This window comes from Terrapene carolina, unplaced genomic scaffold, assembly GCF_002925995.2.
Source record: "Terrapene carolina triunguis isolate 2854851 unplaced genomic scaffold, T_m_triunguis-2.0 Scaffold34021, whole genome shotgun sequence".
NCBI classification, from domain to species: domain Eukaryota; kingdom Metazoa; phylum Chordata; order Testudines; family Emydidae; genus Terrapene; species Terrapene triunguis.
The window spans coordinates 151,110-172,978 of NW_020698372.1; the positions used below are offsets into that span (position 1 = coordinate 151,110).

A 21,869-nucleotide genomic window follows, 5' to 3' on the forward strand; every position below is an offset into this window, starting at 1 on the left:
GTCTTGGAACACATTTTGAAAGAGAAAGTAGTTACGGACATAGAGGTAAATGGTATTTGGGATAAAATACAACATGGTTTTACAAAAAGTAGATGGTGGCAGACCAATCTGTTCTCCTTTGAGAAGATAATTGGTTTTCTAGACAAAGGAAAGTCAATAGATCTAATCTATCTGGATTTCAGTAAGGCATTTGATACAGTTGGGAGATATTGCCAATATAGGAGGAGGACTGGAACTGGGTTAGCGTGCAGCACAAGCCCACACACACACACACACCCCCAATTCTCTGGGATGATCGCTTCACCCCTCCCCCCAGCGCGTGGCTAACAGCGGGGAACATTTCTGTTCAGCCACCGGCAAACAGCCCAGCAGGAACGGGCACCTCTGAATGTCCTCTTAATAAAATCACCCTATTTCAACCAGTGACCATGAATGATATCACTCTCCTGAGGATGACACAGAGAGATAAGGAACGGATGTTGTTTGAATGCCAGCAAACACCAGGACCATACGCTGTGTTATGCAATGATTCCAGACTACGTGCTACTGGCTTAGCGTGGTAAAGTGTCCTAGCATGGAGGATGGAATAAGGCTGCCCTCCCCAGAAACCTTTTGCAAAGGCTTTGGGAGTACATCCAGGAGAGCTTTATGGAGATGTCCCTGGAGGATTTCCGCTCCATCCCCAGACATGTTAACAGACTTTTCCAGTAGCTGTACTGGCCGCGAATGCCAGGGCAAATTAATCATTAAACACGCTTGCTTTTAAACCATGTCTAATATTTACAAAGGTACACTCACCAGAGGTCCCCTTCTCCGCCTTCAGGGTCCAGGAGCCCACCTTGGGTGGGTTCAGGGGTTACTGGCTCCAGGTCCAGGGTGAGAAACAGATCCTAGCTGTTGGGGAAACCGGTTTCTCCACTTCCTTGCTGTGAGCTATCTTCCTTGTCCCCAAAACCCGCTTCCGTGTTGAGTCCGACTCCATTAACGGAGTCAAAGCACGGGGTTGGGGTACTGGTGACTGCACCCCCTAGAATGGCATGCTGCTCATCATAGAAGCGGCATGTTTGGGGCTGTGACCCGGAGCGGCCATTTGCCTCTCTGTTTTTTTGATAGGCTTGCCTGAGCTCCTTAATTTTCACGCGGCACTGCCGCGAGTCCCTGTTATAGCCTCTGTCCTTCATGCCCTTGGAGATTTTTTCAAATGTTTTGGCATTTCGTTTACTGGAACGGAGTTCAGCTAGCACGGATTCGTCTCCCCGTACAGTGATCAGATCCCGTACCTCCTGTTCGGTCCATGCTGGAGCTCTTTTGCGATTCTGGGACTCCATGGTCACCTCTACTGATGAGCTCTGCACGGTCACCTGTGCTGATCAGATCACAATGCTGGCCAAACAGGAAATGAAATTCAAAAGTTCGCGGGCCTTTTCCTGTCTACCTGGCCAGTGCATCTGAGTTGAGAGCGCTGTCCAGAGCGGTCACAATGGAGCACTCTGGAATAGCTCCCGGAGGCCAATACTGTCCAATTGCGTCCACACTACCCCAAATTCAACCTGGCAAGGCCGATTTCAGCGCTAATCCCCTCGTAGGAGGTGGAGTAAAGAAATCGATTTTAAGAGCCCTTTAAGTAAAAAAAAAAAGGGCTTAGTCATGTGGATGGGTCCAGGGTTAAATCGAGGTAATGCTGCTAAATTCGACCTAAAATCGTAGTGTAGAGCAGGCCTTAGGCTCTGATCCAAGAAACTCCCGGTGATTTCAAGGGGATTTGGATCAGGCCCTTAAGCAACGGCATTCCTTGTCTGAAGTGTTTGTGCTGAAAGTCAACTGGAGTTAGGCACATAATTGCCTTTAAAAAAATCTCCTCCTTCTTAGACAATGTGAGTCAAGTGCTTTGATGTCTCAGATGAAAGGCACTATAGACAAGCAACATGTTGTTATAGCAGGACTCTCTCTGAAAATTGGAAATTCCACTCCCCTCCTATTTTTCTTTCTATGCTATACAGATCAGACCAAAAGGACTTGAAACAATGTTTGGTACACCTGGCTCTAGCCTTCCATTTTGCAAAATGGAACCTATACACATTACACTGATTTCAGCACAGGCAGAACATGGCAGGTGCTACTAATTATCCATTGTACCAAAAAGCAAAGCCCTGGCCTGCTTATTGCTTTCTCTGTCAGGCATCCTGTATGCCATTTACTGTAAAATACTGAACAGCTACAGGATACAAAATGACAGGGCAGAATAAAATCTGTCAAAAAGTGTGTGAGAGGCTGCTGATGTTGTATATACACAGAAGAGCAGCGTCACGGTCGTGAGGTTGGCCAGATAAACTAATCTGGACAAGACCCTCTTGTTTTGTAAACTCTTCAGAATACACAATCTGTCATAATGTCGACAATCAAAACACTGCACACGACCTCCTAACTGAATAAATCTGTCTTTCTCACTATTGTTAACTGATACATTACTTGTGGGGTCATGATTAAATTAGATTATAAACATTTCTGGGCAAGGACATTGTCAGCTTATGTTTCTGGAAAGTGCCACGTCATCTCAGATCCTGTAGAAATAATTAAATAATAATAATGCTCCAGCCTCATTCAGGGCCTCATCCATTGCCCATCAGGGCCTGAGAATTCTTCCTTTGGGCATTAGATCTGATCCTCAATCCTGGCAGATAACATATCACTGGCTTTTCCACTACAGTGGAGTCACATCATAGGCGCATTTAACTTGCGCGATTTTAACTATTCGCGATCGGCAAAACAAAAAAGAGAAAAATAACAATTTAAACACTGTACCTGTAGTGCGGACAATTCCGCCCACCATTCCACTCAATGAGCGTTTGACTATACGCGATTTTCACCTTACGCGCTGACTTCAGAACCTAACCCCCGCGTAAGATGCGACTCCCCTGTATTTGCATACCAGCCTTCTGGCTTTATTAGATCTTGCACATGGCCAAACTGAAAGAACCAATAAAGCATCCCCTACTATCCCTTAATAAATTGTAGAAGTGGGGACCCACTGGAAACATTCACCTTTGTATGTCAAATATTGTAGACAGCCGAAAAAGGTGCAGCACCACCACTGTTAACCTCCCCAAAAGGTTCCCCCTGTTACGAACCTGTTTTTATTTCTTTCATATTTTAAGAGGTGAGTTGTTAAGTTTGTTTTTAATTTTGTACGCAATGCATCACAGAGGGGATGCTTCAAAAATAAAATTGCTATTCTAGTGTATTGTAGTAAAGATTCAAATGTTTACCTATCCCTTTTAGATAATCATACCTAAACAAGTTGAATGCTACTAGCTGATTTTCCAGTGAACTCTGCTGTTCTGGTTTAAACACGCACATAAGTAGCAAACCTGTGACTCAAGCGCACAAGTGATAACTGACTTCCAGGAAAGCAGGATTTTTACAGGAAAATTAAAATGAAAGTACAGTTGGGTTCACTTTAAGGGCGTGGTGCAGGAAAGAGGACGAAGATTAGGGTGAGTCACACAAGAACTGAACATTCCACTGTGGAAGTTCCAAACATCAGCTTCTGCTACCAGACTGCTGACAAAAAAACAGGTCAGTTCTCTCTTTTTAAAATTTTATTATGTACTTAGCTGTACACTAAGTGTAATACCGAGCCTCTTTGTAGCTAGAAGGACTGGAGATTTTGCTCTTTGTGAATGTTATTGAAGTTTGTTTTACAGAGTTAAGGATTTCATTGAACCGAGTAATCACTTCCAATTCTGAAAGTCACGTTAATTAATTAATTAGTGACAGATTTGTGCTCATGTGGTACAGTAAAGTCAAATCCGGGGGGAGAAGGGGAAGGAAAAAATCTGTACATTTCTCACTATGCATATTTAATCGTAGTGGTGTTCACATATGCTGCCTACCCACACACGCAGAGTAATATTGAATTCATACCAAAATTCTGTAATCATTTTTATAAGATGTGCAAATATGTATATTAATATTCAGACTAGATACAATGCATGTCTATGAATAGAAATGTTGCTCAAGAATAAGAAATATTAGTTTTAGGGACAAATAGCCACTGTGCAGCATCAGGCAATTATTTAATACAGAATTCAGCTCAGCCGAAACTATATCAGCTATCTGAACATGCCTCACCCTACAAGCTTCCCTGCTTTATGATGCATTAACAGAAATGTCAGAGTTAGTTTTCCTGGAACTGTTTAAATTCCCTTTTTATTAGCCCTTAAGAAAATCTGCTAATAATCCTCTTAGATTAATCATTTCCAGATGAGCTCTAATGTTTAGAGCACTTAGTCAGGAGACCTAGATTATATTTCTAATTTGCTGTCTAATCTTAGGCAAGTGCCTTAATCTCCTGGACCCCCATTTCCTTTTTGGTAAAATGGGAATACTAATTCCTACCTTTGAATTCTTCCAATGAACGCGCTATGTAACTGCAAAAATATTATTGTTGTTGAAACATCTGATTGATAGAAACTACCAGTGGTAGAATGTATATAGTAGTATCCCAAAGTATCCCTTGCCAAACAAAATAAAAATGAATAGAATCCCTTTATCTTCTATACTGTATACTTCACTATGCAGTAATACCAGATGACAGACTTTTATGAAGAAAAACTAATTATCATGTAAAGTCCAGAATAGGAAATCCGTTGAAATGTTGGTTGAAAAATTCCACAGAGGTTAAGGATTAAAAACAAAACCAACTAACCAAAACATCAATATTAAATAACCAGCATTTATTAATTTGAGAGCAGTTTCATGACCAGGCGAGGAAACAATTTTTGGATACAAGTATCAAATGAAAATTTTAACGTTTCTCAATTTTTTTAAAATTCAAGTTTCCAATTTGATTAACCACACACTCATACCTTGCACATGACATTAATAACAATTTAACTTTTATTTGTAGAAAGAAGCAAATTTAAAAAGATTTTCAGATAAATATTCTGAGTAAGGATTTGGCAGATGTTTTCTTTAAAGACAGCCAAAGTTGTATGTGTTTTTTCAAGTTTCAAAAAGCCCACTGGCAGCGCCAGATATCAGTTTAGCATCTGTTTTCAATAACTTTAACACAGTAATATTCTGAAACATTGTAACAGAGAAAATGTGTTTTCTCTATTCAGCAGATTTCTGCTCTTGGCTAGCATTAGTCCAATTTATTTCCAGATAATAGGCCATTACAGGATCTCGCAGTCTCTTTTTACATTAGATGGAATTTCAGCAAATGAGTAATTCTACATAGTTATAGGAACTGGGAATAGGATACAGGGGAAAGTGTACTGTAATAAGTGATTTGTCTACAAGATGCAGACTGGAGATGGGATCTCCTAAACTTCAGGATTAAAGGGCAATAAAAGTCTCATGATGAGACTATTTATAACATGTACTTGTACTTAATCATTAAGAAAATCTGTCAGCATAAACTGAAGTTTTTGGTTTTGAATTATTTCGCTGACCTTTAAAAATTCTCACTAAACACAAAATTGTCTGTGCATAGTATACTGGGAAAACAAATAGGTGGCTTCCTTTCTTCCCTCAGGACTGAGACTGCCTCAGAGGGTATGTCTCCACAGCAAAAGCTGTGCAACGGCTAGCCTACCCAAGCAACCTTGAATACATCAGGCGCAGGTAACGAGAGTAGTAAAGACAGTGCAGCCCTGCATATGTACTCTGTTTGCGAGCCGGTTCTGAAGCCTGCATTGCACTGTCCTCACTGTTATTGTTATGTGCATTAGCTGGATTCAAGCTAGCTTAGGTAGGGTAGCTTTTGCTGTGGAGACATTCCCAGACTATCAATCCTGCAAACAGATCCGTGTAGGTGGACCCTGCACTCATGCAGAGCACCAGTGAACTCAGTATGGCCAGAACTGGGGCCAATTCTGCTCTATTGTTTTTAAGCAGACGCCTCCCATAAGCAGCTGACTTGCATCTGACAAATCTCTCACACACACACACACACACACACCCTGCTGAAATATACAACTGCAGGCACCCCTTAGCAATGTCTGCCTCTCAGTTTCAAACAGTTAGCTCTCCTTCTCAGTGTATGTATTGTGGTAGCACCCTAAATCTCCAGCCAGGATTGTTTTGCTCAGATGTGCTAGGTGCTGTATAAACAGATAGGAAGACACAGTCCCCTCCCCCGAGGAGCTGTAGATGTATTGTTTGTTTGGGGTAGTATCTTACTATTCTCAAATGTATACATAGTATTAATTTTTATTTGTCTTTAGCTTAGATCTTTATACAAACCCTAACGTGTTCTGGGGTCCACTGACAATCTTTAAACATGCAATCAACTTAGATTTGTTTTTTGTCTTGTAGCTTTTGCCATGGGGTGGGGTGAAAATACCTCAATGGACTATTATGAGGACAACGGTGAATCAAACTTCACCTTTGACTACACTCAGTTTGAAATGCTTTGTGAAAAAGAGGAGGTGAGAAATTTCACTAAATTGTTCCTACCTGTGTTTTATTCACTGGCTTTCATTGTGGGAATTGCAGGAAATTCATTAGTGGTGGCAATCTATGCCTACTGCAAGAAACTAAAGACTAAGACAGATGTTTATATCATCAACTTGGCAATTGCTGATCTGTTACTGCTATTCACCCTCCCTTTCTGGGCTGCAAATGCAGTCCATGGATGGGGGCTTGGAAACATCATGTGCAAGGTCACTTCTGCTTTATACACCATGAACTTCAGCTCTAGCATGCAGTTTCTGGCTTGTATCAGTGTGGATAGATATAACGCCATTTCCAAACCCCAAAGTCACCAAAGAGGTGGAAAGCAATGCACCGTAACTTGTATCTGTGTCTGGTTGGCTGCCATTTTGTTGAGCATTCCTGAACTGATTTTTAACACAGTCAAGAAAAACAGTGACCGGTATGGATGCTTTCCTGTATTTCCAATGGACCTGGGAACACTCCTTAAAGCAACCATTCAAATCCTGGAAGTTACGCTAGTGTTTGTGTTACCCTTCCTCGTCATGCTGACCTGCTACTCAGCTATTGCCAGAGCACTCGTTAGGTCTCCAAACGTTCAAAAATCTAGGCCCCTCAAAGTTCTGCTGACAGTAGTGGTTGTTTTCATTATCACGCAGCTGCCCTACAATATTGTCAAGTTCTGGCGAGCCATAGACGTCATCTACTTGCTGATTACAGACTGTGACATGAGTAAAACCATAGATGTTGCCCTCCAAATAACTAAGAGTATAGCCTTGTTTCACAGCTGCCTGAACCCAATCTTGTACGTCTTTATGGGAGACTCTCTTAAAATGCACATTACGAAAATAGCCAAAAATTTTGGATATTGGAGGAGAAGTCGCAATATACCAACCGAAGAGATTTCTATGAATTGTGACGGCCACACAGAAGAAATAAGTAGCTTTACTATATAGCAGCTGTAGCACCCTCTCTAACTAGTGCAACAGAAGGGAACAATTATAATGCATCTGAGAGCTATTTCCTCTTTGATTAAACTTAAACATCCATGTTACTCTGCAAATCAAATCTGAAGTGATGTTCTGACACATGAACCAGCCAAGATGTTGCAAAGCAGTTCAAAATGGAATAAGACCAAAAACCATATATTAAGGTAATGGAAACAACAGAAACAGAGTCCAGCTGGAACGCTTGAAAAAAGTGTTATTTAAAGGGTCACAGTGCTACGCCATTAATTAGATGAAGAGTGAATGGACTACATACCGGTATGCTAATCACAACAAATATATACTTAATATGTAAAAAGGAAAAAAAAATATGATGGCACTGAATTTTGTAGCCCAGAGTTAATAATCTTCAGTCCTTTAAAATGTAACTCTCCAGAGTTGCTTCTCAAAACTGTTTCAGGTCTTCCTATTGATTTAAAATATTTGTCTGAAATTGCAACTCCGTTTTTCCTCAGCTTTCACTTCACAAATGGCCTGTGAGGCTTGAGCTGAGGAAATAGTTCATCTCTGGTATTTCACAGAGGCAGCAGTAAACAGCAAGCTATGGTCCAGTGTTTTATGATTCCAAATATATGTGGCATGTTTAAAAGAGTTCCTTTTCTGTGACAACACAGAATGCCTTTTAATTATATTCTGCTTGCACTAGATTGCAATGAGACCTATTTCCTATTATAGGCACATGCCAAATCTTTGGTTTTAAATCCATATTCATATGAGATTACTCAGAGCCTCAATTTGGTCGTTTCCTGGAAAGCAATTCACATTTCCTGTGACCTCTATAAAATGCTTTGGGAACTGATGTAACAACCAGCAATGAAAATGTCTTACATTTTGCAGATGACACTTATGACCTAATTTTGAACATGTAGCCCTATACTGTGTTATAGAAAATTAGCTTTGATTTGTAAATGTATTGTATGCCTTTATGGATATTTTGCTGGTGCCTGAAGTGCACCTATCTCTGTAGCTTTAGCACACAGAATATAAATAACTGGCTGAAGCAAGAGAGCATATTTATACTCAATAGTTCATGAGTGGATACAGTCGTGGTCCTTAAGGAAGGAATTAATGAGATTAAAAGTACTGGCCTGTGATAGCTAGAAGGTAGACAGTTTTTTTAATTGTCCATATAATTGTTACATTTAAGTGTTTAAAGAATACTCAGTTTCCTTCTACTCTCTGCAATCTGTTTACATGAGTTTCACTGCGAGGATGATTTTGGTAACAAAGGTGGATCTAATTGGCTACACACCCCACATTACAACAGTCTCAAGACATTCATAAGTATTTGATGCAGAAAATAAGGTAATGAATGCAGGCCCACTGAATTAAGGAAGGTGGCTAATCAGTCAGCAAATCCTGTGACTTCATCCCTGTGAGCACAGGGCAAGGTAGGTGGTCATTTGGTTACAACATAAGCTCCCTGTCCTAGGAAGAAGGGAAAACACAAAAAATGAGGAGGCTAGAGCAGGAAACAGATTGGGCTCACGAGAGGAGGAAGATAGATATGTACATAGGCGAAAGATGAAAGGCCGGCTCCAATATAGGGCCTCATTTAAAGCCCACTGAAGTTAATAGGAGTCTTTCCATTGATTACAATGGGCTTTGGATAGGCCCCAAATGCACTCTATTTTGACCCGAAGAAGAGCTCTGTGAAAGCTTGTCTGTCTCTCTCACCAAGAGAAGTTGGTCCAGTTAAAGATATTACCTCCCCCACCCGGTCTCTCTATTTTGAGAAGTGCGAGTTACATGTTCAGACTAACAATAGGTATACAAGAAATCATCAGGCATGCTTTGTAGGTTTAAGCTTATGGACTGTAAGAAACCTGTGTAAGATTAAATAGAAGACAAGAGACAAGCTTCTTCTTTATGTTGAGATAACAGCAGCTATCAACCAGCGATACTCCCATTTTGGAAGGTGACAAATATGCCAAGCTTCCTTTCCACTTCAGTCCCTGAAGTATTAGGCCTACACAGAGCCCTCCATCTACTGGTGATTCTAGATATTGCAGGTCATTAGTAAATTATTAGAGCTATTTGCAAACTCTGTGGATGCATCTCACTATGTAGCTCCCCCCCACACACACACGTAGGTAACACTCAAGCTCCATTCCAATTAGTGTTAGTATAGATCTCACTACACTATATTTGTGGCCCTGCCCTGCAAGGTGCTGAGTGCCCTCAGGTCCCATCGACTGATGGTTTTCTGTTTGTAGATTTTCTAGAAATATAGTAACAGTTATTTAAATGCAATTTAGTTGATTTTATTGGGAATTCATTATCAGAATCTCCTGGGATTAGATGCTAACTTTACAAAATACAACAGTGAAGCCTACAATATAAATGATTTATGTAAACTAGAATTGCATTACGCTATATTAGAATATAGTATTTAGCATATGTATTTATGGAAAGTCTGCAAAAAGAAAATGATCTTTTTTTCCCCATGAGCTTGGAACTGCTACTTTAAATCATAGTAAATCATAGCACTGTCATTGCTTCAGTTACTTTGCAGTAATTTGGGATACATTTTACATTCATGTTTCTTTTTTTTTTTTTTTTTTTTTTGAATGGGTGAGTTAAAATGTTCTTATAGTACATTACATTGTCTATGCTGATTTAAAGCTAGAAAGACTAGTGCAGGGACAGCAGAATTCCTCTATCCCTCCCCAGCTATCAAGGACAGGAATAATTTTTGTCACTGTGTGGTTCACCTTGTGATCCCCCGTACAATATTTTAAAATCACACCAGTTAACTGCTTCCAGACCAGCCTGTGAAGATACAGATGCTCAGAGGGTAGGATCTAGGAAAGCAGTTGTGCCCCATAGCACTGAATAGAGAGACTCAAGATAAGAATATCCATGTTGTAGCTGCAGGGCACAGGGCCTGGAGTACATGGTCCAGGGAGGCAGAACCAGCTTGTTCTACCTCCAGGAAGAGCAAGGGCTCAAAATAAGCCTTGGTTTCGAGACCTTTGCAGTGATGTTGAAAGTGTAGTTGAATTAATGTGTTATATCCTGGTACATTTAACTACCATATCTTGTTTTCTAAGGGAATACATACAGCAACAAATGATGCTCATATATATTGTATACTTGGGGGCAGGAACAAAACTCAAGGCTGGGATTCATAGTCTGTTACTCATTTAAATGCTTTGGTAAAAAGTTTTTGCACTGTAGCTTCAAGGATATTCACCATTTATGCACCAGCTTATAAAACTAGCTAGGAAGTGAGACAGGAAGCGTTCAGACCAGGGCTAATGCATCAGCACCAAAGCCTAGTCTAAAGAAACAGCCAGGGAAGCATGACTTAAAATAAGAACCCATATAGCTCTCCATAGTACCCCCATTCCACGCACGAGCTGCCAAATATGAAGAAAGCCTCAGGACAAAGCTTAAAATACATGGGTCATCTGATGGAAAGATACATTAGAGGAGTACAGTGCAGCTCAATGTGTCAGCTAAGTAGCTTCTGGAAGGGTTTAAAAGGGTCAAAAAAGAGTAAAAGGGTACAAACAACAGCACACATCCTTAACAGAATTAAGGTTTGGGCTTCATGTATTAAAACCAAGCCTGAATATCACTTTCCCCACTACACCTCTACCTCGATATAACGCTGTCCTCGGGAGCCAAAAAATCTTACCGCGTTATTGGTGAAACCGCGTTATATCGAACTTGCTTTGATCCGCCGGAGTGCGCAGCCCTGCCCCCCCGGAGCACTTCTTTACCGCGTTATATCAAAATTCATGTTATATCGGGTCGCATTATATCGGGGTAGAGGTGTATTTTACAATCCAGCACCCTGGTCACTGAAGAGACACTTGAACTTCTCAGAACTGGAATGCAAATTATTTTTGTTTCACCATGTTCAGAAGGAATTCAAGCATAAATTCATTGTTCTGTACTTACCACTGCTCCACCATTTCTTGCCATTGATTACATAGCTATCTCCATCTCGCTGAATGCTGCATTCCATGTTGGTGGCATCACTCGAAGCAACATCAGGCTCTGTACAACACACATTTATGAGCATGTATAATGGAGCTAACTGCAAAACCATTGTTCATATATTATGGGAGGGGATTACAATTACTTTTGGTTTTGCTTATACAAACGTCATACAATAAAAAACTGGAGCGAAGGTAAAAGAGGTGGGGATAAAAAGTGTAATTCAAGGCTAAAGCAGAAAACACGGACACTATGCTCTCTAATAACCTCTCAACACTTTTGGACCAAGCATTTCAAAATGCAGTCGTAATTAGGGCCATGTGGAAACTTTTGTGTCGTCATTGGAAAGCTAGTGTTTGCTTTGAAAACAACACAATTGTAATGTTCACTATGAAAATATGGGTTAAAAAGTTATTAGAGCTTTAATTATAACATTTGTCTATTTAATTGTAAGACTGGATAAATTGTAAGGGCCCTGGATAAATAATTATTAATTTCAAGAGCCAGTCAAATTTGTTGTTTTTAAAACCCTGCGTGGACTTGTTCTGGTTTATCTCACAGACCTTGGCTCAGGTTTTCTGCTCATCCCAGTCATTGCTGGAGGCAGGGTACAGTCAGGGAGCCAGTTAAGGTGCGTTAATTCTCAAGCTGGTCCCAGGATTAATTGGTAAGTGCCAGATGCAGGCAAACCCTATTTTAGGACAGGGCGGGATTGTATAAACTCTATGCCACCTGAGAACACCCTCATGACAAAGGAATTCTCACCTGGTGAGACAGATTCTTTCTGTACCCTTTGCACTACAAGAGAGCAGAGCAGGGGAGAAAATCTGGGTCCTTCTCTTTCTCTACATCCTCCTAAAGCTAGTGACCTTGGAGATCTTCACAGAATGTTATCACTGATAGAGTGACAGCCTTTCCTTTGCAGCTCCTGCTGTTTGGAACAACCTCCCTTCAGTCTGCTTCATCAATATTCTATTTCCTTCCAAATCTTAGGTGAAAACACCTCTTCTCCTTTGGGAACACAGCAATAAGAGGCATTATATCCTATCCTGTTATCTAAACTCCTGCTGACTTGCAGGAGGCACTTAACACTTTTCAGGATTTGGCCCTAAACCTGTGGACCAAAATTTTCAAACTTGGGTGCCTAAAGATACTCTCCTATATCAAAAGTGCCAGTTTTTCCAGAGGTGTGCTGACCACCAGCAATTTTCACTGAGAGGATAATTTCAGGCACCCGGGTTTGAAAATTTTGGCCATAATGGACAATGTAAACCCAAAAGGAATGATAAGCAATTGCTATACAGGAAGTGCATCATGTTATGGTAGTGATTTTCTACATTACACTTCACAAACATATGAAAGATTTGCAGATGGACTGTCATTGATATTTGAAATATTACATAAGCATTATTAGCTGCTAAAGTGGTATCATATTTAGCATATTTACAGTGTGTTTCATCAGTGATCTCAACGCACTTTACAAAGGAGGGTAAGTTTACTGTATGTCCTGTTTGCATAGTAATTTTGTTTGGCTATTAATAAAAAAGCAAGAGTGAAGATATTCTTATAGCAAATAGATTATTATTAATCTTAACTACGGGAAATGGCAACTACTGTGACTATGGGGACTAAGGATCTTAGCATCTTGCAGAATTAGACCCTCTGGCTGTCGATAGCACATAGAGAGGTTCAAAGCAATGGTGGAATGCAAAAGGTATTAACACATAATAGCTTGTGTTTCTGCACCTCTCTGCACTGATGTGAAACATGCAACGGGGGGGAGGGGAGGAGGCAGTTTTCAACTGCAGAAACATTTACCTGTCATGCAAAAGCAAGAACTAATTTTCCCTTGAAGAAGAGGCTCAAGCCACTGTTTCTTTTGCTCTTCAGACCCATACAAATGCAGGACCTCCATGTTTCCAGTATCTTGGAGAAATCAGAATGTTTCTTTTTGCAATACATAGTTCATACAGCATAAAATGTTCACAAAATGGTGGCTAAGGAATGGGATGCGGGGAAGGTTTGCTAACCTGGTGCATGACAATTGAAAATTTCTGGGGCAAAGAAGCATTTTCCTGTCTCCTCTGCAATTAATGCATAGTCAACCTGACTCAGACCACTGATGGCTGGCAGGAAAAGGTTCCACAGACCCTCTGCTTTGGCCATTTCCTGTCAGAAGACATAAGACCAACACACAGTGAATCTTTATTCTGAGATTACATTCTGATTCAGTAACCATCTCACCTCCCTCCAGTCAATCTTGCTGTCCCAACTACAGTTCTCCTTTCCTGAGTCTCTATATTCCATTTTTTGGCATAACGTTGAGGCTTCCGCCTCACACTCAAGCTCTCCCTAACTTTTTCCATGTATACATCTCTCTCAACCTCTCTCACACACTCTCTCCCTTTCTTTGTTTCCTTCACCTACTCCTGAACTCCAGGGCTTCTACCACATAGCCACATAAGCCCAGAATAACCACCCAGGTAGCATATGCCAAGCTTCCACACGCTCCTTCAAAAGAACAACTGTTAAAAAAATCTGCCTGCTCCATGAAGTATTCTGGCTAGAATGGCGATAACTCACTGTGTGCACATGCATGCATGTGTTCTGGTTTGCGCGGTAGTATATTGTTTTCCTATTGTGCTTTTGGAATTTATGCTATTTGAATGAGGAGATGGCTAACTGTTTCGGCACACATCACCCCTGTACAAGACTATGCTGTTTCGTGATGGTATGCTCCAATCCCAGGACAAGGAAAGAAAGGAGCTCTCCCTCTCTCTCCACAGTGCTGCAAGGCCTCCCTTATCATGGGATCAGGGTGCCCCCTAAAGACACTGTGAATACTTTATTTAAGCTTTATTAAAAATAGAGAACTGGAATATAGATTAGCAATGTGTGAGGTGAATTCTATTCATGTCAACATAACAATTAAAACAGTTTCAAGTATAAGCACAGCATGGGGGGAGGGATAGCTCAGTGGTTTGAGCATTGGCCTGCTAAACCCAAGGTTGTGAGTTCAATCCTTGAGGGGGCCACTTAGGGATCTGGGGCAAAATCAGTACTTGGTCCTGCTAGTGAAGGCAGGGGGCTGGACTCAATGACCTTTCAAGGTCCCTTCCAGTTCTAGGAGATAGGATATCTCCATTAATTTTTTAAATTTTAAATTTTCTAAAGTGTGTGTGTGTGCGCGCACACGCTCGTGCCTGCATATGTGCTGGGGTGGGAGAGGGAAGGAAGGAAGGGAAAGGCTCAGGGCTTGTCAACACTATGCAGCTTTTAGCGACAAGGCTGCTCTTTTTCGGTACTTTGTCGGCACTTTTGCCGACAAAATACTTCCAGCCCCACGGGCAGCAGAGCATTCCTGCGGACAAAGCCGCATTCACTCTGCCACTTGCATCGGCAAAACTTTTGTCTTGGGGGGGCTGAGGGGGGGGCTGTAAGTACCCGTGAAAGACAAAAGTTTTGTCAACTTTGCAGTGTAGACAAGCCCTCAGACAGGTCTCCCACTTTTTCTCCAGTCTCACTTCTCTTTTTTAAAGTTTCTAGCTGCTCTGGTTATGAATAAAGACTTGAAAATGTGACCCAGCTGTAACTGATGTAATCACATCTGCCTGAGACTGCAGAGAGCCTGAAATAGCAGCTCTGAGAGGTGTGAACTTCCCCATTCATTTCGGTATGTGCTAACTTCTGAAATGATCACACTTTAAATGTCAGTGTTGTTAACTATTTCACTGCTCAAAGCATGTAAGAAAGGAGATGAAGAACCAATATGAAGATTAACACAATCTGCTCTGAGACTCCGCTCATACTGTAAAAAAGTCTAGATGGAGTACCTGGGCTAAACAAACCTTAAACAAGGTTTAGGGTTAGATATACAGAGACCTCAGCCTGCTTAGTACCCTGGCAAACACACCATTAAAATCCTTTTAAGCTTTTATTAAAAAGATATAGAAAAGCAGGACAAACAGTTAAAGCATTTGGAATGTAAAGTAAGGCTTTCATTTCAAGAACAATCCTCATTCCCTTTCTCTTTCGCTGGAGAGTGTCTTTAAAAGAAAAAATAACCTTTGTTTGACAGTTTTTAAGATAGTAATAACTCTTCTTTTTTGGGGAAAAGAGAAGTTAGTTGAGACGAGCTGGAGCTGGCATTGCGGTTATTAAAGTCTGATCCCATTTCCTAAGAAGATAAACAAGCCAGACACATAGAAAAGAAATAGCAAAGATAGAAAATGCATCTTCTGTCTCTGATGTTGAGTCACTTGCAACCTCACTGCTGGAAAAATACAGGTACAGCACACAGTGTTATCAGCCACTGTCACAGGCTTTCAGACGTATGGCAAATATGCAGTCTTGGCCAGCTAAGCCAGACTCTTATCAGACAGAAGGAAAAAGGAGAGAGTTAAGAAAGAGATGAAATAAGGCAAGGAAGGAAAAGGACTTGGGGGGGATGGGGCAAGACAAAGTCTCACACTGCAAGTGACGATTGGGATTTAGCTAGAGCCAGCGGAGATGGCAATGTCATCTGACTCCCTCTCTCTGGCCTGCTCTGGTTAGGACATTTCTCAGGGATTAGGATGAAGAGGGTCCAGGGACCCATGAGACGGTGGGGGTGACAGCTATGATGGTGAATTTCACTTCAGCAGCCAAATTTTCCTCCCAAAGTCTCTTCCAAAAAGGAGTGATGGGTGGAACAGCCTGACCTCTCATTTTGTTCACCAATTAGGCCTATTTTCTGACACATCATTTTGGTTCAATGATTTCTGGTTCCCCTCATCTCTTGATGTCAGCCCTTGAGTTATATCAGTAGGCTTTTTGTTTGGACTAATTCAATCTGTCTCGCTTTTGTGTCTTTCCCCATCAGCATTTGTTGTTATGGGTTATTGTGACATCTTATGAAATTATGCTCACTTCTTGGAGTTGAGTTCACAATTAGGGTAAATCTGTAGGCCCAATTATCAAAGCATCACCATATGGCAGGATTGTAAGGGGCACAAATGGTTTTATTTTCCTGAGCTTTCAAAAGCTTGGGAAATACTGTATTACCACGTGTATTTTTAAACTGCATTTCCTTTTTAAAAGCTTATTGTATTTTATATGCATAAGAGAAACATGATTATCTAAAAGGTAAACTACTCTAGGTAATATTTGCTTAGGCAATTGCAGCAACTCCCTCACTTCCATCATCACTGCAATACTCAGGCAAACATTCACTTTGTAGTACCTTCAGTTTCTCAATCACTGAAGGTTTCGTCCATCTGTCCAGTGAATTTTCATCCCTGGCATAGTACTCAACCACTTCCTTAAAAACAAACAAACAAACACACAATAAAAAGTAATAATATATGGTGTCTTCTACTACCTCTTTCCCAGTCTCCACAAACCACAATGAATTCCTATTAAATACTAGAAGTGCATCTTTATTGTACAAGAGTATATGTTAAATAATTAAAAACAAAAATTAAAACCCTAATTGCAATCTGATTATGTCTCACACATATGAAACAGGTTTAAGACTCCTCATGAAATTTAGCCAAAACAGCACCTCACTTCAGATATAAAAGTGACTCAATACTATTTAAAACACTTACCTGACGGTGTTTGAAGTTCAACATTTTCTGAAGATATGAGTAAGCACTTGTCATGACTAGTATTCTTGAAGGGTAATTGTATATGAAATTAATGACACCATGATGAAATAATCACTACTATATAAAACTTAATGTATGATGACACAGCACATACAGTACTACCAGTGCAATATTGCAACATGCAAGCTAATTATCCAATTTTAGTATGCAACAAGTGGAAACATGAAGAATACAGCTGTTTCTCTAAATAACAGATGATCTTTTCATTGTGTACTCAGTCATCTGGAGCACTAGATATTAGCACTGTATACGGCTGTGCCCTTCATAGCAATCCTAATGCTAAAAGTTGCTCTCTATGGGACATTTTGAAGACTAGTTTTTTTATGCACTGATTATATTTCACAGTTTTTAGTGCTTTTTATTCAGGGATTTCAAAGCACTTTTCAAACAACTTTTGGGAGGTTAAATGACTCATTATACTGAAAGGTTAAATGGCCTATCTAAAGCCATGCAGTGAATCAGGTTCAGGAACAGAATTCAGGAGTCCTGACTTCCCAACCCCAGCTGTAGCAAACAATCAAAAACAAACATACATTTCCTTTAAAGGATTATGTAGGAAACTTTCAATATTGGTTTTTGTTAGTTAAACACACATTCCTTAGAACACGTTTTTTCCTGAAGAGAAACAAAACTAGTTGTGACCAAAAGATGGCTGCTTGACCTTTGACAAAATCTTTCAGAAACAAGAGGTATCTTTCATCTGGAGCAGGTACATTAAGAAATCATCTTGTTTTTCATAATTATAGACCTCTCTGGCCATTTCCACTATCAGCTTTCAAGCCTACATTAATGTCAGACACATCTAGGAACTGAGGGCATGTTGATATATTACAGAAGTGTACTTAATATCAGATATAAACAGCACTTTACCTTTCCCATAGCCCTTTCTAACAAGGGCAAGGTTAACATTCCACCCAGGATGGGGGGGTAAGAACAGCAGCCTTCTTCCTGGATGACAAACAATCCTCCAATGCAATTCTTCCCTCTGGGACACAATCAAGCCTCTAACATTCATAGTAGCACATTATGACTCCTCAAGAAGCAACATCCTATAGTCCTGGGAACTTACAGTCAAATACTTTACTGAATATTATATTAACTTCTAACAACATCACTAAAGCAGGACACCAACATTTTTATCAAATTAACCTGGTTGCAAGGCATGTTACCTCCCACACACCAAACAAGAGACCAGTCTAGAGAAAGTAAACAACCTAGCGCTGCAGGCAAAGAACAATCACAGGGACAAAATGCATATTCAAGTAGAGTATTAGTCAAAAAACTGCTTCTTTCAGAAGGCTTGGATCTTCAGACTCCCAACAAGCAGATTGTCCTGAGGGTCAGAGATGTTGTAAGGGAGTTAGTCACAGTGCATACTGTAATGCAATGATTAGTCATGACGACACATTAAACAAGGATAGTTGGCAATGATTATACCATAGTTACCTTCAGCTAAGGATCTCAAAGCACTTTACAAACAATTAATTATCATAAACAACTTTGTAAGAAGAGAAAAAAAATAAGATACAGAGAGAGGCTGAGCAACATCCCTAGGATTACACTTAAGTCAGCAGCAACATTGGGAACTCAAGTATCAACCCTAATCTCCTGCTTTCAACACTCCCTTGGAACTGAAGAACCATGAACCTCAAAAAGCTAAAGGAGAAACAATCTGGGCCAGGAGTCAGGCAGACCCTGTATGGTAACACTGTGTGAACCGTCAACATCTTCCAGTTTGTGAGCTAGTCAGAGCGCAATAGTGCCTATCTATGTCCAACATCAGGAACCCCCTTTGCACTCACTCACTACAACAGAGTTCTGTCTTTTTCTACTGTGAAAGATACTATTGTATGTGTTATTAGTAGAGTATTTTCCTCCATTCAATATTCTTCCTTTAGCATTCACTAATTCATAGACTGTACTTTGGATAGATTTTGTTGCCAAGGCTATACTGATTTATAATGAGTCATAATCTGCAATCATCACTGACTGGACAAAATTAAGCTCTGTCTCTGTTCCTAAACAAAGTGAAGATGTGAGCTGTGAAGTAAGCTCTGCATTTCTGCACAAACACACTCTACTTCCTGAAGAAAAAGCTTCTACCTTTTCAGCTGGAAACACGTGCTGCTTCATGAACTGCTTCACCTGCAGCAGAACCTCCTGGCCTTTTTTAGTCTGCTGGAACAGCTCTCCTGTACCGCTGGGTTGTGCATCACTGGTGAAAGAAGTTCTAGGGAACAAAATAAAAATAAATAAATAAGGTCAGGTTCTCCTGATGTTAATACAAACTTCCATACACGAATATATAACTATTTAAAGAAATATATAAGAAAGCTGTGAAAGGTTTGACCTGAGTTAGCCAAGCCTTTTAGGGCATATCAACACAGGGATAAAAGACCCAGGTCAGCTGACTCAGGCTCGTAGGGCTTGGGCTGCAGGGCTGAAAAATTGCTATGTAGTCATTTGGGCTGCAAGGATTGAGGGTCCCACAGCTTGGACTACAGCCTGAGCACAAATGTCTACACAGCAATTTTTCGGCTACGGAGCCCGAGCTCTGTGAGCCCAAGTCAGTTGACCCAGGCCAGCTGGGTTTTTTTTATTTCTGCATAGACATATCCAACAAGTGCTCTTACCTTTTTGAGAGCAGTAATCCTGTTTCTGCCAAGGGTTTCACCATCTCAGCGAACTCATAACTATTCTCTGCAGAAGAATTTCCAAGGAGATATCTAGCATATACACCCTAAAACCAAATAAAATAGACATGTATGATTTAATTATCTGCTTAAAACTGGAGTCCCATATGACAGATAATCTGTGTGAAGTGGTGGGCAAAATTAAATGCATATATTTCCAATAAAAAGTAGTAGTCAGTGTTCCAATATAAAAGTTGGTCGCATTTTACTTGAATACATTAGTATTGCCATTGATCCTTTTCCAATCAGTAGTGATACTGAGACACAAAAAGAAAATACTCACTCCATTGTAGACAGACTAATGGTCCAAGTCCGAAGGACAACCAACAAAATCAACAGCACAAGTGACAAGTATTTACTGTGCAAATGTCATATACATAATTAGAAAAGTTTAAAAACAAGTTCATGTGGGGCCTGATCTAGTGCCGGCTGATGTCAATGGGTTCCCATCTGTTGATTTCAATAGGCACTGGATGGGGCCCACAATGCTCAGAGTTTAAAGGACAGTGTATGTGATTTTTACTGAGGGGCCCCCCCATCATCTAGCATGCCTGGTGATCATATCCAAAATGAACAAATCTAAAGAAGGCTAATGTCTGTTTTAAAAATTCTGAAGTTAGCCATCATCTGATCAGTAGTTTTATAAAGGGAACAATAGCCCAAACAGCTACTAGTGACAGGCAGCTAACACGCTACAGCTTTTAAAAGAATAAATAAAATTACAAAAGCTTTTCAACTTTATAACATTTCAATATTTTTTACATTTTTAATCTACATTACCAAACTACAAATATTTGTAATAAAACTATAAGAACATATATTAGGTATCAATGAAAATGTTACCTGGCATATTCCAGCTATTTTAAAATATGAAAGAGCAAGAAAAAAATTCAAGTTGGGTAAATCTGTGCTAATACCCCTGCAGCGGCAGTAAACTGAAATCAATTCTTCAAGTGATGGAATTCCTAGGAAAACCATACAGAATATTTAGCATGTCCAAAACGTTTCTCTTTCTTGGTTTTTAAATTCTAATTAATGTTTTACCAGTTATGCTGCTTGTTTAGTCTTACAAACTATATTCAATTTACACAACAAAAATAAACTAGTAAGTGTCACATACTGGTTCTCATGCACTAATATAATGCATATTCATATTCCAACCAAATATAAACAGAACATTTTTTGGGTCAGTAAAAAAATAATATTGTTGTCTTGTCTTTTAACATGAAGATTAAATTTTAGGCTTAAGTTTTCTGGCAGTGTCTCTAAGAATAGCATTCAAAATATCTTTTCACTTAATGGAATACTATTAATAACCACGTAAGTATATTGAAATATACATTTCCTATCTATAGTTTTCTAGAATGTAATAAACATGTTGTTAGTAAACTATGGAAGTTATTTACAAGTTTAGTATGGTATGGTTAATAGTTGTCTATCAACTGTTTATAAAGATAAAAAACTAAATAGAAATCAATTTTTAAAAAACTAATTTCAACAAAATTACAATTACCTACAGTATCTCTAAAACTCAAGGTACCCCCTTGGCCTAACTGTTTAATTGTGTTAGGCCAGAAGTAAAATGCAGCAGTATAAGCTAAATCTGCTAAAGGATGCCCAGTGGTTGAAAGTTCCCAGTCCAGGACTGCCACAACACGAGCCTAAATAAATAAAAAAAAATATCAGATGAATGATAAAGGCAAGTTAAATTAACTACATCCACACATGCCTTCCCAGTTAGAAGACACGTGACCTGCCCTTTGGAGCGTGCCCCCCCACTATGGGGAGGTACCAGTTGTATATGGGGCACCCTCGGGGGAGGAAGCGGAACAGGGGTAGGAAGAGGTGGGGCGGGGATGGAGCATTAGGGGAAGGGGCCTAGGACAGAGCCGGGGGTCGAGCATCTCCTGGAAAAATCTGGAAGTCGGCGCCTATGCTCCTAGGCGCATGCTGGGTGGTACCAGCAGCAGCAAAGGCACTGACCAGGCAGGCATGTGCAAGCCCTGGCCATGCCGGAAGAGCACACCCAGCAGCTCGCTGGGCACCAGCGGGGGCCCACTGACTGTTCTGCCCTGGGGCCTGGAATTGCTGTCAATGGGCCTGCCTTACTTTCACAGTTTTTTTTTTTTCCTTCT

At 40.3% G+C, this 21,869-nt stretch overlaps 2 protein-coding genes across 2 annotated transcripts in view; one reads left to right on the top strand and one right to left on the bottom strand.

Moving 5' to 3' along the window:
• The window catches only part of LOC113409689 (acyl-CoA dehydrogenase family member 11-like), a 55,221-nt gene that overhangs the window by 20,583 nt on the left and 12,769 nt on the right, over positions 1-21,869 (bottom strand). Inside the window, exons 6-13 of the mRNA XM_026663865.1 lie at positions 21,248-21,395; positions 20,578-20,699; positions 19,675-19,781; positions 19,145-19,271; positions 16,615-16,692; positions 13,424-13,562; positions 13,212-13,319; positions 11,355-11,453 (exon numbers count right to left, since the gene is read on the bottom strand). Of these exons, the coding sequence (XP_026519650.1) occupies positions 11,355-11,453; positions 13,212-13,319; positions 13,424-13,562; positions 16,615-16,692; positions 19,145-19,271; positions 19,675-19,781; positions 20,578-20,699; positions 21,248-21,395 (928 nt within the window). The remainder of the gene's footprint in view (positions 1-11,354; positions 11,454-13,211; positions 13,320-13,423; positions 13,563-16,614; positions 16,693-19,144; positions 19,272-19,674; positions 19,782-20,577; positions 20,700-21,247; positions 21,396-21,869) is intronic.
• LOC113409690 (atypical chemokine receptor 4-like) lies at positions 3,355-7,575 on the top strand. The gene is made up of 2 exons (XM_026663866.1): positions 3,355-3,576; positions 6,322-7,575. The coding sequence occupies exon 2, from the start codon at positions 6,330-6,332 to the stop codon at positions 7,392-7,394; it is 1,065 nt and encodes a 354-aa protein (XP_026519651.1). The 5' UTR covers positions 3,355-3,576; positions 6,322-6,329; the 3' UTR covers positions 7,395-7,575.